The sequence below is a fragment of the Vigna unguiculata genome, chromosome 9 (assembly GCF_037176805.1).
Source record: "Vigna unguiculata cultivar grain cowpea cultivar isolate G323 ecotype 2 chromosome 9, ASM3717680v1, whole genome shotgun sequence".
NCBI classification, from domain to species: Eukaryota; Viridiplantae; Streptophyta; class Magnoliopsida; order Fabales; family Fabaceae; genus Vigna; species Vigna unguiculata.
In genome coordinates, this window is record NC_140800.1 from 3,519,718 (window position 1) to 3,534,664 (window position 14,947).

Here is a 14,947-nt window from a genome sequence, read left to right on the forward strand (position 1 = left end):
TCATAAATTGAAATTTTTTTTCTTCTGAACTGAATACATATAATTTTTTAAATTTATTATATTAAATTTTTTTATGTTTAATTACATTATTGTGTTTGAATTGTTTATCCTATTATATATTTTAAATTAATTATTAACTTTGAACGTCATCTAATACATAAAAAAATTTATGTCTTTGAATTAAGAATGATCATCTCATTCTTAAAATTTAGTGACAAAAAAATAGTAAAGTTTGGAATAGAATATTTAAGCCTAGATTTTATATTAATATTTTTATGAATAATAGTAATTAATAGATCGAATTTGATGAATGATCAGTGGTATTCTCAAATACAACTTACCTATTTCCATGATTCTTTAAAATTCACCATTTTGCTTATTTTTTTTTCAACATTTTGCATTTATTTTCAAATCGGTGGAGTTTGGACGTTGTCCGTTTATTACCTACTTTCTTTTGTACTCATGCATTAAAATTAAAATAAGTTACATAGCACAGTTCTAATTTGATTTTATTGATACTTGTCAGAGAAAAAGATAAGATATTTAAACAAAAATCCATGCTCGAATTATGACCACACAAGCGGTTCCTGGTGAAAAAAATTGTTAGATAAATAGAGTCACCTATTACTAAAACTTTTGCATCAGTTACCACAACATTACATTAGAACATGGCTTCCTTAGTAACACTGTTCTCAAGCTTCTTTCTAGCAGTTTTAGTGGCTCTCACAGTTCAAATCCTTTTCTTCTCACCCATTGATCCAGTTTTGCTTGATCTCAAACCTTCCACAACAACCAGAGACAACAAATTACAGGTGAAAAGTTGATACTATTGTAACATGGTTTTGTTATGGAGTTGAATAAGAATCTGTGTTTTTACTTGCTGTGTTGCTGTTTTTGGAACAGAACATCATTAAACTTGGAGATGGACATGTGAAGGAACCAGAAGATCTTTGTGTGGATAAAGAAGGAACTATGTATACTGCTACTCGAGATGGTTGGATTAAAAGAATGCTCAGAAATGGAAATTGGGAGAATTGGAAGTATATCGGTGGTGATACCTTGATAGGAGTCACAGAATCTAAAGAAGGTGGTATCATTGTTTGCGACTCTGATAGGGTAAGTCGACCAGAAATAATATCAATTCACAATATATAAATAGGTGTAATCTTTATTTTAGAATTGAATAAATTTGTGTAATTCTCATCTTACAAACTGAATTTATGGAGTTGAGTTAGACTTAAAATCCACATGTAACAACATTAAAACTGTTCTCAAAAGCATGTTCTGTATGTTCGGAACATTCTGATAAACTTTCTCGTAACAACAGACACTTTAAAAAGTTTGAAGTTATATATGTTTTCACATTTTGGGAGTTCTATCATTTGAAGAGTTTTAAGGATAATAAAATTGGCAAAAACTATGATTTGCAGGGTTTGCTGAGGGTTAGAGAAGATGGTATCAGTGTTCTCACTTCACATGCTAACGATGGTTCTGAAATAAGGTTAGTCCCACACACTCACGCTTCATTTTCAGATTGCTTTGTTCTGTTACTGTCCCAGAATTTATTGCATGGTTACTATTTCTATGTCTTAATTTTAACACACTTCAATGTTTTCCTTTTTGTCCTTTCTATATGCTAACTCATTACTCTAAGGTGATTTCCAAAACGACAAAAGTACCAAAAAAAATATAAGAAAAACACCACGTGGTTAATGTGTTTGTATTTACCTAAATTCAGTAAAGTATCAATAATTGATATGTTGTCATGTTTAGTCATATGTGACACTCATTGAATGGAAGTAGTTTTAACTTTAGTATTAGGAAAAATAAATAAATAAATAAATATATATATATATATATATATATATATACTAAAATAATATCTTTAAAATTTATATATTTACTTAATTTAATTTTTATAAATTTTCAAATACAAATTTTTTTAAAGTTTAGGACCACGACAGCTTGTGTCCAAAGAAGATCCGTCCGTCCTGTTACCCTGTTTGCGACAATTTGTTTATTTAACTAAACTTGTTTACTTTCCAAAGTCATTTTTCAACTCTATTTTTTTTTCAGTTTCCGAGGTTATGAATGAAGGTAGAATATGACTTTTTAACCTTCAATCCCAAAAAGAGTTTATTTTGATAAATAAATTCATAAATGTTTAGTGAAAAAAAAGACATAAAAACAAACAAAAATAGTATCGTAACTGTCAAGGTTCACGTTAGAATGCAGAAGAGTGGGACCAACATAGGAAAACGAATCTGCGTTGTGATTTCAGGACCATGTTTAATGGGTGGACAGAAACCTAAGTATAAATATTTGGTTTGGAAAGGCTTAATTTACACCAACAAACGAACAATTTATAAAAATAACTTACGCTAATTTCAACTTACAAGATTAAACATTTTTCAAACTCGAATTAAATATTTATATGTAGTTTAATACAAATTTAATAGTGATAATATATATAATAGCTTTAAAGAACTTAATTATCAAGTTTTTAACTTTCATTAAGATTTTGACGTGGAAAAAAATAGTGATTAATCAGAATATATCGTTATGCATCTTCCTTATAATTCCTAGTTAATTTGAACTTATATTAAGGGATAGCTTTCGAATTTTCTTTTATTTTCTTTTTCACGATTATTTTAGTTTCAAATGTATTAAACTAGTTTATGATGCTGAAGTTGTTGTGGAGATGTAACACAAATCAACCTTCAAAATGACATCAATATGATTTTCCTGTTCATACTTAAAAAACACTGGCAACCGAACAAATGGAATAACTTAAAATGTGAAATAAGATAATTAGAAGAACTGTCCAAGTTGGTGACAGAAGAATTTCTTGACACGAAACCCTAAATTGCTTGTTGAAGAAATAATAAATGGTAACCCTAAATCCACGACAAACTTATCAATGTAGAAGTCGTCATTGAGAAACAAAAATGTTTAACACCACAAACACGTATTATTCCGACAAAAACGTCAAAAACTTCGATAATTACGTATCAGAGTTCCTCATTCTATCGTATCTAAGCAAATCCTTACAAGATTTCACCTAAGAACTTATATATATTACCTTTTAAAAATAATTTTATTAAAATAAGCTCATTCTTAAAATAAATAATTATTTGTAAATTAATAGAGAGAGTAATTAATTTTAGAATAAAATTAAAGGTGAGAGAAAGATGTCTACACGAATCTTCTTTATACATATATTTTATTTATACATATATGTATATATATTCTATTATTTCAACTATAATAATTATTATCATCCATTTTTCATGTACTTTGACTACTACACCTCTGGTAAATATTATAACTATCATTACTAATTTTAATTTAGTAGCTTCAATCTGATAATCTCATATTGTGGGAAAAATAAAAAGTTTGAAGCATTTTAAAGAGTAATGAGAATGAAATGAAAATTGGATGGAACCAGGTTTGCAGATGATGCAATAGAAGACTGGGATGGGAATGTGTATTTCAGCATTGTGAGTACAAAATTTGATATGCATCATTGGCATTTGGATTTCTTAGAGGCAAGACCTCATGGACAACTTTTCAAGTACACTGCCCAAACCAATGAATCTGCTCTTCTTCTCGATAATCTTGCCTTTGCTAATGGAGTTGCACTCTCCAAGGACCAAGATTTTCTTTTGATCTGTGAAACTTGGAGGTACCACTTTCTAATCTTAAAACAACACTTTCTTCTGTTATCTCTAATTTTCTTTTGTCTCATGTTATAAGTGTTGTGTGAATCAGATATAGGTGTCTCAGGTATTGGTTAAAAGGAGAAAACAAAGGCAAAACAGATATTTTCGTAGAAAACCTTCCCGGTGCACCTGATAATATCAATCTTGCTCCTGATGGATCCTTCTGGATCGGTTTGATTCAGGTATTACAGAGTTTTTTTTTTTCTTTTTTTTATTCTTTTTTTTATCGATAAAAAATATTAGTCGTGTTGTGTTTTAATAAACTTAAATGTATTAGACATTATAACTAGTCGTTGTAAGAAACTAACTGTTGTGGTTAGTTAATGCATTAGTAGTTGTGAGTCTATAAATTATATTGTATATTATGAATGAACAGCAATAATAATGAATAAATTTTTTTTTACAAGTAGGGAGTTGTTGTCTACAAAGTGGTATCAAGTCGTTAGTTTTTAATAACGAAGTAAGTTGAACTAATAATCTATCTTTATCTATTTTTTAAATTTATCAAATCAATCTTATTTTTCTAAAGTATTAGCACTAAAATTAAATTTACGGTTTTTTTCTCTCTTTTTCTTTCATCTAATCATTAATTCACTTTATCATTCTTAAGAAAAGTTTAAGTTTAACTCAATCTTAATCTTACTGTGATACTGAATTGTTTTCTTTGAAAACTGATGTAACAGTTGAATTCTGAAAGGCTGGAGTTTATGTACAACTACAAGATAACGAAGCACCTTATTGCTTCATCTCCAAGACTCTTTAACTTTGTGGCTGATCTGAAGAGAAGAGCAAGGGTGGTGAATGTGGGAACTGATGGCAAGATAATTAGAAAGTTGGAAGATAGTAATGGGAAGGTCATTAATTTTGTGACTTCAGCTTTGGAGTTTGAGGATAATCTTTACTTTGGTAGTCTTAGTTCCAATTTTGTTGGAAAATTACCACTGAATGCTGCGTAGAATGGTGAAGTTCAAGTCTTGAATAAGGGGCCATCTCTCAGCTTGGATCATGCAAAACAGAAGCATCTCCTTATATGTATGATGCAGACTAAGCATATAGGGTAGATATTCATGATAAGGTCTCCATGTCTTTTCTTTATGTTTCACTTAGACATTTTTAAAATTCTTAAATCTTTTCGAACGTTAAACATTCATTAGATCAAGGTCATTTCTTCTACACCCCACATTCATTTGCTCTTACTTTTCGTAAAAAGTAATATGAAATCAACTAATAACAAATACGGTTTAAGGATCTGATTTCAAAAATAGTTTAGGGACCTAATTACAATAATTTTATGACTGCCTGTCAAAACTATAAGAAAATTGTGTGTTCAAGGAAAAAACTACAACTTTGTTTTTTCAGGCCATTAGAATGGAGTTTTCTATCAATTTCAAATGATTAGGTATGTCAGTTTTTTTTTTCTCTGACAACTAGCGCAGATAGATTTAAGAGACTGACATGTTCTTTATTCAACACACTAAAATAAAAAGAATACATAAAAGAAATTACAGTAAATGGAATTTTATGCTAATGAGACAAACTATTCAAACAATACTATCTGATTTATAAAAGCCGAAGTTGGCACTTGATATTATGCCACTAAAATCTGAAAACTTTAATAGTTAGTATCTACAAAAGTAAATTTACTGCATCCTCATCCTCTTTTCGATTCTTGAATGCTTCTTTGTGTCATTTAACTGGTCCCCTTTTGTTTTCCTACTATTTACGAATTCAGAGAAGGATGGTATTTGTGGCAAGTTGGTATTATTAAACGAACAGCTTTCCATTGGCACAATACACGGAGAAGTTTCTGATCTAGCATTACCAGAGTATTCATTGCTGGTATCATCTTCTGCACAAGGATCCAAAGTAGGTGGCGGTTTGAAGGGCTGTTCAGCTGGCGTAAGGGACTGTTCAGCTTCAGCAGAAGCATTAATTGCACAAAGTCGGTTCATCAATTCGCTGGAGCTAGCAGTCGTCAGCCATCTTACAGTACTTGCCACTTGCGAATAATAGAATGATTTGCCAGCCTTCCCATATTTCTTGTAGCATTCATCTTCAAGAAAAGATGCTGACGTATCCACTTCAATCCTGAACAAACGTAATAAAAGAAGTAAGGAAATAGCTCATATTCCAACTGTGGTCGCTTTAATTTAGCTGTGATATAATTTAAGGTGAATTTATCATCATCTTCGTGGTTGCATTGTCATTATATTATGGTTAAAGAATTAGTTTTGCTATTTAAATAATACACCCATGGCACAATAATAATTTGATCTTTGAACAAGGTACCGTTGCACGTCAACAATAGAACAAAAAAAAAAAAGAAGTTAAGCGTACTTGTTGTCAAGCCGTTGGTGAACCTGTTTTAGAGCATTTTGTAACCTTTGCCTGCTTGATCCTCGCATTGGATCCGAGATAGCATTCTTGTCAACTTTGTTGTTCTGTTATCAAATTAGATGAGTGGGTATACAGACAGAATAAAAATGTATTTTCATAGATCTTAACAGTAATGAACTATGAAAAAAATAGGCAAATACTACAAAAGAACTGTATTGTCTTTCCCAATACAGATTGCTTATAAAAACATTTCCTGCTGTTACCACCCAAAGGTGCTAACTATGGAGAATCTACGTTTTTTAACCAACAACGTGGATATAATCCAATAAAGATAAACCTGTTTATAACTGTTATTATTTCTGTAGAAGTTTTCTTCTGCCCGTTGTAACATAGCAAGCTTTTCATTTACTCCCAATCTGGATTGAAGCTTTGACCTGGTTAGGTTGTTCACAACGTCATTACCATCTGCAAGCGAAAATTTATCCACGTAAATTATGGTCTAATAAACACTTGTTCTCCCCAATAGTGAAAACACAGGCAACAAAAATAAGTTCTACCTTCTGAATCAGATATATCTTCCTCTGATCCACTTGCTTCCTCTCCCCGATTCCAGAATTCAGATAACTGTTCTCCATTAATTGCGGCAGTGGCACTGAAAAATTAAATTTGTCAATAAATAAGAAACTAGGTATCATTTAACTGGATTAATTCATATAATAGAAGGCAATCATCATCAGGCCAATAATGAAATACACAAAGAATAACCGTAAAGTGTTACTAACAAGAAGTCAGAGCATACACAATCCTTATGTTGGACGAAACTACTCAATGGTCAATAGTTTTAATTCCCTTGCTTTCTTTTCCTTTTATGTTTCTGACCCAATTCAAGGGAGGAAAGTCCCATGGTATTCACACTAAAAAGGCACAACTTTATGCCAAGAGCTGTATTGAAGTACCATCTTTATACCCATATGGCCATATTTCTTAGCTTTATGTCAGATGAAGTAAACTAAGTATGGCCTGCATGTGCACCTATACCATTCATAAATTTTTCAAGCAAAAAAAAAAAAAAATGGCAGCTAAATATTCACAATCTGTTTTCAGTTTATCAACTTCAAGTTCAATTCCTAATGCATAAGAGGGTTCTTTACTCATGAATAGCACCTGGTAATAAAAACACGAGATGAACCACTTTTATGGCGTAGAGCACAAACAGTTTTGAGATCCTCCAAACATCTGGCAACTATGTTAGGATGTCTGCAGGCATCACATGTTTTTCCACATAGTGATGCAGCTACCTGGCTCATAACAATTAAAGTTAATAATCCACAGAGGTTAAGATGAAGCATGCCACAGATATTTCATTACCTGTTCCCCAAAACTCTCAAGAATCCTTTTCCTGCGGCATCCAGATCCTTCACAGTATTCAACCATCTACAGTCAGTTACAAATACATTCCATTACGTAAGTATATAACGGCAAGGTGCAGGGATACTGCGTTAAAAAAAAAATCACCCAGGGACAAGAAGTCACCTGATTGAAAGCAATCAGGGATATTTTGGATGATTCTTCTTGCGAACTAGATGCCTGTGACTTCTTGCTCCCCGATTTACTTAATATAAATTCCTGATACAGATTATAATTTAAGAAAACAGGTATAGTAAGAAAAAGAAGAGTAAAGTCTCTAGTAAGCCAACCATTCTCTTGCGATCATCTATCCCATAGTACAACAGACTTCTAGATGGCAATTGATCACGACCAGCTCTGCCGGACTCTTGATAGAATGCTTCCATTGACTTGGGAATATTGAAATGGCAAACAATTCTGACATCCTTTCTATCAATGCCCTGGTAAATTTGATCACATTATAACCAGCAAAGCACAAGTATAATAATATAAATAAAGATTACAATATTAAAAATATCAAAAAAATTTAATCAAACCAATAGTAAATCCCCACTTACCATTCTGAATGAAGACCAAAGGCTCAGTAACTACATGCAACAGCACAGCTCCATGCAGAGATTAGGAAGAATGGAAAGAAATACATCACAACCTCAAATAAATCAAAAGTTATTTGCATCATACTAAACCCAGAAAAGAATGTATCTATACTTTAACACAAGTGAAAATATTCATACTCAGATTTCTAATCACATTTTTTTGTTCCTCACACTTTGACCCATTCTGCTACACGTTGTAAGAAAATAAAATTAATTTTAGTAATTTATTGCATTTTAATATTTTCAATCTCTATACAGGCCAAATCAACATTGGACTAAGGAATGATGAAAGCATGGTTAACAGCATGCTTTTGCACCATCATGGCTCCATGGCACTTGGTCTCTACAAAACTCCCATCACAGAGCATTTTAGCTTGGTAGATGTCGCACCAAGTATCATGCCAGACATAATTGCAATCCATTATGGCCACTACATGAACAGGGCCAAAAAATTCATCAAACCCCCCACAGCACGCACCAACATGTAATTGCATGCTTCAAAGAAATAATTGCATTAGATACAAACATAAAAAGGGAAAAGCATACCCAAAAGCCACAGTGGCAACAACAACTTTTATCTTAGAAGAAATCCAATCATCTAACACCGAAGTTCGCATTTTATTATTCAATCCTGCATGATAAGCTGAAAAGACCCAAAATAAAATATACTATGTGAACTAGTAGGTGTAGACAATCAATTAGTAAAGACAGAAAAATATGTAAAAGAAGGAGTACCAGCACATGAAATGCCACTTTGGGATAGATTACTTGATAAGTCATCACACATTGAACGTTCAAGGCAATACACTATTGCACAGACATCTCCCAGAGATTTGAGTGTATTAGATAAATCAGCAAAAGCATCATCCAATAGATCTTTGTATCTAACTGTATCATCAAGAATTGAAACCAGATTTGTTTGAATAAATTATAAGCTTCATCTCATGCAAAATCAACATCTAGAGCAATTCACAAACAAAACTCATGCAGTAACTTGAATGTTTCAAATAGCCAAAATAGAACAGCGTGTTGTTCTTTTTGCTTTCTTCTATCCTCTGTCATTGTATCTTCATTATTAAGAGGAGCATAGACAAACACTTATGTACTGTGTGGACTGATTTATTACTTATTGCGCCAGTCACATTACATGTCACATAGGAGAATTATATTTCACCATCACTAGCATAAAAATTATGCCACAAAAGCTTAACTGTTTTCAGATATGAATCATTCGGCAAAGCAGAACTGACCTTCATAATATATATTTGGACGATTAAATGAAGACTTGAGTATTAATGGATTTTGCATCCGCAAGGATTCAACTACATCCTTCTGAACCCTACAGAAAAAGAACATCCAGGGAATCAATGCCACAATGTCATTCTCATTTGTCTCCCCTCATCACATAAAAATTTTAGATCAGATCAAAAGAGAATGCGTGCACCAAAAATATAACCCAGAATGTGCAGTGATCGTTGTGGTCAGCAGGGCACTTGACAGAACAACAAGCCAAAAATTATTTGGCCATTCCATAATAGCAAAAAATTCTTCCACGATACAAAATACACTGGAAGTTTCTACATTTATATATTTACACAAGTTAGGATAAGTTTACACTAGGTGTAAAATTTAGTCAAATCATACCTTCAATAAACTTTTACAGAATGCAAATTTAATTGTTCTATTCATACACTCCGTAGTGATCATGATAGTAAATATCTCTACCATTCTTCTATTCCTCATAGTTGATTTGGCTCAAACAGTTTCTTAAAGAATTGAGATTTGGGGATGTTACACAGATGACTCTTGTTTGTGATAACCAAATTACTCTTCATATTGCCTCAAATCTAGTATTTCAAAAGAGGACCAAATATATCGAGATAGATTACCACTTCTTTCGAGAAAAGATTTTATCTAGAGACGTTACCATTGAATTCATTAATTCCAGTGACCAAATGGTTAATATCTTCACCAAATCACTGTAGGGCCCTAGGATGGACTATATATGTAACAAGCTTGGTGTATAAGATTTATATGTTCCAACTTGAGGGGAGTGTTAGATATATTTCGTACTTAAACTTGGGCCCATCTTATGTAATGCTATGTGTGAAATATGTATATATGTTCCTCAGTTGTGCTTATACACACAAGGAGATTTTTCACATGAATGCATACCATTTCCCTCTACATTAATCAATCCAACAGTTGAATTTCATATTCTTATTAATTAAATCATAAATACAAAATTTCATACAATTTCAAAATTATTTAAAAGGTTATAACATCACTTAATGGATAATATTATATTTAAAAATGTGTAAATTTTATTATTAGATAACATATCTATACAAATTTTAAAATCATATGAAATATGATAGACATGATCATTAAGATAGCAAACTTCATCGGTTGGATCAACTACATTTGTATTCTATGAAAAGTTATTGAAGGTTTGATTTTGACTAAGTTTTATACTTGGTGTAAATAGATCGTAACTCTTTCATCTATCTCACTTATAGGAGAATAGCAATTGCAAAACCATGTCAAAATTGACAAATTACTGTTCAAAAAAATATAAAAGCTTGCAAAACCATAAATTTGAATGTAAAATGCAAACATGAACAAATTAAAACATGACAAAAAAAAAGCAAATTATATCAAAGAAATTAAATTAAGGAGACTCACTTTGGTGCAGCAGTAGCAGTCAAAGCTAATATTGGTACATCTGGTAGGTGGCTTCTCAAAGATGAAAGCTTACGGTAGCTAGGTCTGCTCCAAAATAGAGAAGGAAAAGAGAATTGTGTATCATGATGATAAACTCTAATCTATATGTATATATGGGAAATTAAACACACACCCCAAAATTAATCAAACCTTCAGATATTGGATAAAGAAAATCCAAAAGGCAAAGATAATCGAAACATTAATGGAATTCAGCTGGAACCTATTATTGAAGCACAATCAAGCACTTACCAAATTAATGTTATAGGTTTAGCACTAGGATAAAAGTAAATACAAAAATCAAGCATTTATACATGTGAACAGAGAAGAAGAGAGGATGAATCTAATTAGGCAGGGCATTACAAAATTATTAACTCTATAAAATTTATTGTCTTAGCAGAAGGAAACATATAGGTCCTATAAGATAATCATGAAAGAATTCTAGCACGACAATAAACTCCAATTGGCTTGTTGCAGAAAGCAGAATGTATGACAAACCTGAAATCATGACCCCAACTTGAGATGCAATGCGCCTGAAAATTTTGCACAAGCAAAACTACTAAGAAAGCAAGTAAATTCCCGCAGATTAAAAAATTGAAATGGTCTTCCCAGCTCACACCTCATCTATGGCAATAAGATTTAGCAGCCCCCTAGTATAAATCTTTGTCAGCTTTGACATAAATCCTGGTGTTGCTATTAACTCTGGAGTCACATATAGCAGCCTTGTCGAAGGTTTTCCAGAATCAAGGTCCTCGTGAATCTTAAATCATAAAAGGTAAAAATCAGTTTCCTGAATCAATAACGCTATGGAACAGTGAGGAATTGGATACATATGGACTTAGCTCCTCTAAACTCTAACGTGAAGAGATTAGTAAACAAAGTGGGTTTTATGCAACACTGATTTCAATTATAACATTTTCGTAACTATAAATTGATAGATAATTCCTCACTTTCTCACTTTACACATGATAGGAACTTTGGTATCATGGGGTGCCTAAGTCCCAACATGGAGAGGACTTTCGAGGGTGGGTTTCCCAAGTGCTTTGATACTTATCAATATCTCTTTACGTTAAAGGGGCTAAATTTATTACACATGCATATATATTAATTTGGCATGGATTCTTTCCCTTTCCCCGAACAAAAAATACACATATATACAGACAAAGACACTATTCATGTTCAATAGAAGTACCAAACTAATTCCAATGTAATCAAATCCACAATCTGGAATTATTGAGATTATTGTAATTGTTATATTACCTACAATTCTATTTCACTTCGATATATGTAGATATATTATTACAGTAAAGATGATGATGAGCCTTGATGCAATAATAAAGTTACTGTCTTTTAAGTTGATAGAATCAGTCATGATTGAAATCCTAGTATCAGTAACACTGGACTGCTTCCAAGGTGAGACGGCTTACATCTAAACCAGAACCCCACTATGTTGGATTATCGTGCATCAGATTGCCTATCATAAAAAATCAGCATTTTAACAACTTACTCACCTTTACTCTAGCATCCGCTGTTTTTGTTGAGGAGAGAAAATCTGCTGCAATCCCTTTCTCCTTCAGTGCCATTACTTGGTTTTCCTAACTTGTAGAAAGAAAAAAAATCAGCCAAAACAAACTCAACTCAAAATCAACATTTCTGAAAATCAAGTGAATTACCAAAAGATGCCTACCATTAAGGCTGTCAGCAGAACAAAAGTCAGATATCACAGTAGTATCCTAGCATAAAAAATTATGTGAATTACCAAACAGCAACAAGCACAGCTAAAGACGAAACATGTACAAAAGAAGAAAGTACTCCACCTATTAAAGGAGATACAACGAGCACAATTCCTGGTTTTGCCAATGCAGGGATCTGATAACACATTGACTTGCCTCCCCCAGTTGGCATAAGACAAAAACAATCCTTTCCTGCATAAAAAGAGTCCAAAACCAATGGAAAATTCCAACTTAAGTTCCCATTCTTAAGCAAAGACTCACTTTTAGTATACAAAGAACACGACTTGAATTGAAACCGTTAGTTTACACTCATCAACAGTCTCTGAGGCACTAATTACTACAAAACACGAAGGAAAATATCACAGTTCACTTCTATGCTTGTAGAAAGGAAAAGGTGAATTCACCTGCAAGCACCGACTGAATAGCGTCCAATTGCATGCCCCTAAAATCAGGGTACCCAAAATGCCATCTTAGAAGCTTCACCAACGTTTCCTTGTTCCGCACTTCCTTCTTCTTTCTGTTGGCATTCGCGTCGCTCAGTGGCAATGTCGACTTCTTCTGCATTTCAATTCCAACCTGCCAAATAAAAAAAAAAAAAAAACTATCAACGAATTCTTCAGCGGAAGAATTAGGAATAAAATCGTTTGAAAATGCACTGAAAGTTAGCACCTTTGATCGAAGGGTTTCGCAAATTGCTCGGTGCAAAGCCGTTCGCGGGTTTTTCTTTCTCCCAATGAATCAAAAATTGAAATTGGACAGCGAATGAATATGTCGGTCTTTTATGTATATCGTTCTACGTTTGTAAAATAGAAAAAATAGATAGTGAATTATTTTCAGCATCCCTGTGATATAAAAACATTGTTTAATCGATTTTAAATAAATAGTGAAATTTAAGTTTCTACAAAGTTTTCTTTTTTGTTAACAAAATAATTATTTGCTCTTGAAAAATATAAGGATAAACGTTTAAATTCAGGGAAGACTTTTTCTAGGAAACGGATTTCCTATTGTGTAATTTCATGTTCCTCCTTTCATCACTTTTCGCTACTAATTTTGCTAAGGCATAAATATTAAAATCAATTTAATAATTACAAACCATAATTATACAAGGTTATTAGTAACAAGTTATATGAACTCGCTTACCTAAAACAAAATTTAAAAACCTAAATGTTTAACTACGAAAGTATAACTTCACGTTATAACATTCTAAACTTAAATAACTAATTTTGCTACAACATTCACATCTTTTAGGGATCCAATGATACTATACTATAATATTAATTGTATTTAATGATGTTTTTATTTTTGAATTACTAATTGTATAGTAATAGATTATATATCAATTATGAAAAAAAAAGAAATTGTCTGTGTAGTGCTATATTTATTTTATTCATTTAAATTTTGGGTATATTTTTATTTAATTTTGATAATTAATTATATTAATTGAGATAATACGTAATATATTTACGATTAAAATTATTTGGAGACATTTATAAAATATAGAAAAATGTTTTAATAGTATCGGTGATTTTAGATATAATACTTGATTATTTTATTATTTTATGGATAAAATGTTTAATTATAAATATACTTTATGTTATTTGAGTTTCATTTTATAAAAAAAAGAAATTATTATTTTTTTATAAATATTTTCTAAAGTTTTTTCTACGTTTTCTCTAACTTTGTAAGTTTGTCTCTCATTTATTTGATGATGAGAGACCATCAATAGACTTACAATAGAGAGACATATTATTTTGACCTATTAAAATATAAAATGGAGTATGTTTACTTTATACTGTATTTTTTTTATTAGTTTAATATTTTGAGACACACGTGATTCTAAAATTCATGTATGCGCTGAAAATAACTCAAAGTAAATATGTGTTTAATTGTGGTTGTTTATGATTATGATATGATGTTTGTGTAAGTAGTTAGAACATATATGAAAATTATAACTTTAATAAGAGTTTTGAGTAAGGAGTTTTCTTCACCAAGTAAAGCAAGTCTGTTAATTAGATTGATTGAAATATGTTTGATGTGTGGATTGTGATTTTGAAATTAAAATTTTGGTATATTGAACTAATTTGGTTATTTAGTTGATTGGAAAATTTTATTTGTGAAAATAATTTGTCTATAATAGGATTATTTAATTTGTTCTATTTTAGTTCTATTTGGAACTATAATATGATATTTTGGATTAAGGAAGGAAGAAATAAAATTATCTAGATAAGCAAATTAGATAATCTATTGTATAAAAATATGCGATCTATTTATTGGTGTGATGTTGGATGCTCACTTGATTTTGAGTTCCTATAATATTAACTAATTTGTTTATTATAATGGTAAATTTAAATATGATGTATGAACCAACTCCATCATATAATAAACAATTAATAATTTTGATATAAACCAACTCATTTTACTAATTTGTTTC

General features: G+C 31.4%; 3 protein-coding genes across 3 annotated transcripts; 1 reads left to right on the top strand and 2 right to left on the bottom strand.

Moving 5' to 3' along the window:
* The first annotated feature begins 568 nt into the window (after window positions 1-568).
* Window positions 569-4,902, top strand: LOC114163983 (protein STRICTOSIDINE SYNTHASE-LIKE 4-like). Its single transcript, XM_028048407.2, has 6 exons — window positions 569-812; window positions 904-1,116; window positions 1,431-1,501; window positions 3,449-3,685; window positions 3,772-3,904; window positions 4,406-4,902. Exons 1-6 carry the CDS (start codon window positions 669-671, stop codon window positions 4,676-4,678), a joined length of 1,071 nt encoding a protein of 356 aa, XP_027904208.1. The 5' UTR covers window positions 569-668; the 3' UTR covers window positions 4,679-4,902.
* A 261-nt stretch (window positions 4,903-5,163) lies between these two features.
* On the bottom strand, window positions 5,164-12,378 carry LOC114163982 (ATP-dependent DNA helicase Q-like 3). Its single transcript, XM_085666481.1, has 15 exons — window positions 12,295-12,378; window positions 11,403-11,543; window positions 11,282-11,316; window positions 10,748-10,831; window positions 9,313-9,401; window positions 8,798-8,950; window positions 8,605-8,705; window positions 7,757-7,906; window positions 7,593-7,685; window positions 7,428-7,493; window positions 7,224-7,357; window positions 6,617-6,711; window positions 6,397-6,524; window positions 6,060-6,163; window positions 5,164-5,810 (listed from the first exon to the last, which is right to left on the bottom strand). Exons 1-15 carry the CDS (start codon window positions 12,364-12,366, stop codon window positions 5,363-5,365), a joined length of 1,893 nt encoding a protein of 630 aa, XP_085522607.1. The 5' UTR covers window positions 12,367-12,378; the 3' UTR covers window positions 5,164-5,362.
* A 160-nt stretch (window positions 12,379-12,538) lies between these two features.
* On the bottom strand, window positions 12,539-13,338 carry LOC146883459 (ATP-dependent DNA helicase Q-like 3). The gene is made up of 3 exons (XM_085666480.1): window positions 13,186-13,338; window positions 12,921-13,092; window positions 12,539-12,708 (listed from the first exon to the last, which is right to left on the bottom strand). The coding sequence occupies exons 2-3, from the start codon at window positions 13,078-13,080 to the stop codon at window positions 12,539-12,541; spliced, it is 330 nt and encodes a 109-aa protein (XP_085522606.1). The 5' UTR covers window positions 13,081-13,092; window positions 13,186-13,338.
* Between the last annotated feature and the right edge of the window lie 1,609 nt (window positions 13,339-14,947).

Bases quoted from the DNA above. Each gene is read 5' to 3' on its own strand.
- LOC114163983 (XM_028048407.2), top strand. From the start codon at position 669: ATGGCTTCCTTAGTAACACTGTTCTCAAGCTTCTTTCTAGCAGTTTTA. The intron at 813-903 runs GTGAAAAGTTGA...TTTTTGGAACAG, and splicing joins CCAGAGACAACAAATTACAG to AACATCATTAAACTTGGAGA. The intron at 3,905-4,405 runs GTATTACAGAGT...CTGATGTAACAG, and splicing joins TCTGGATCGGTTTGATTCAG to TTGAATTCTGAAAGGCTGGA.
- LOC114163982 (XM_085666481.1), bottom strand. From the start codon at position 12,366: ATGGCACTGAAGGAGAAAGGGATTGCAGCAGATTTTCTCTCCTCAACA. The intron at 7,494-7,592 runs GTGACTTCTTGT...AACTGACTGTAG, and splicing joins CCCTGATTGCTTTCAATCAG to ATGGTTGAATACTGTGAAGG. The intron at 5,811-6,059 runs GTACGCTTAACT...ACGTTTGTTCAG, and splicing joins CACCAACGGCTTGACAACAA to GATTGAAGTGGATACGTCAG.
- LOC146883459 (XM_085666480.1), bottom strand. From the start codon at position 13,080: ATGCAGAAGAAGTCGACATTGCCACTGAGCGACGCGAATGCCAACAGA. The intron at 12,709-12,920 runs GTGAATTCACCT...CTTTTTATGCAG, and splicing joins TATTCAGTCGGTGCTTGCAG to GAAAGGATTGTTTTTGTCTT.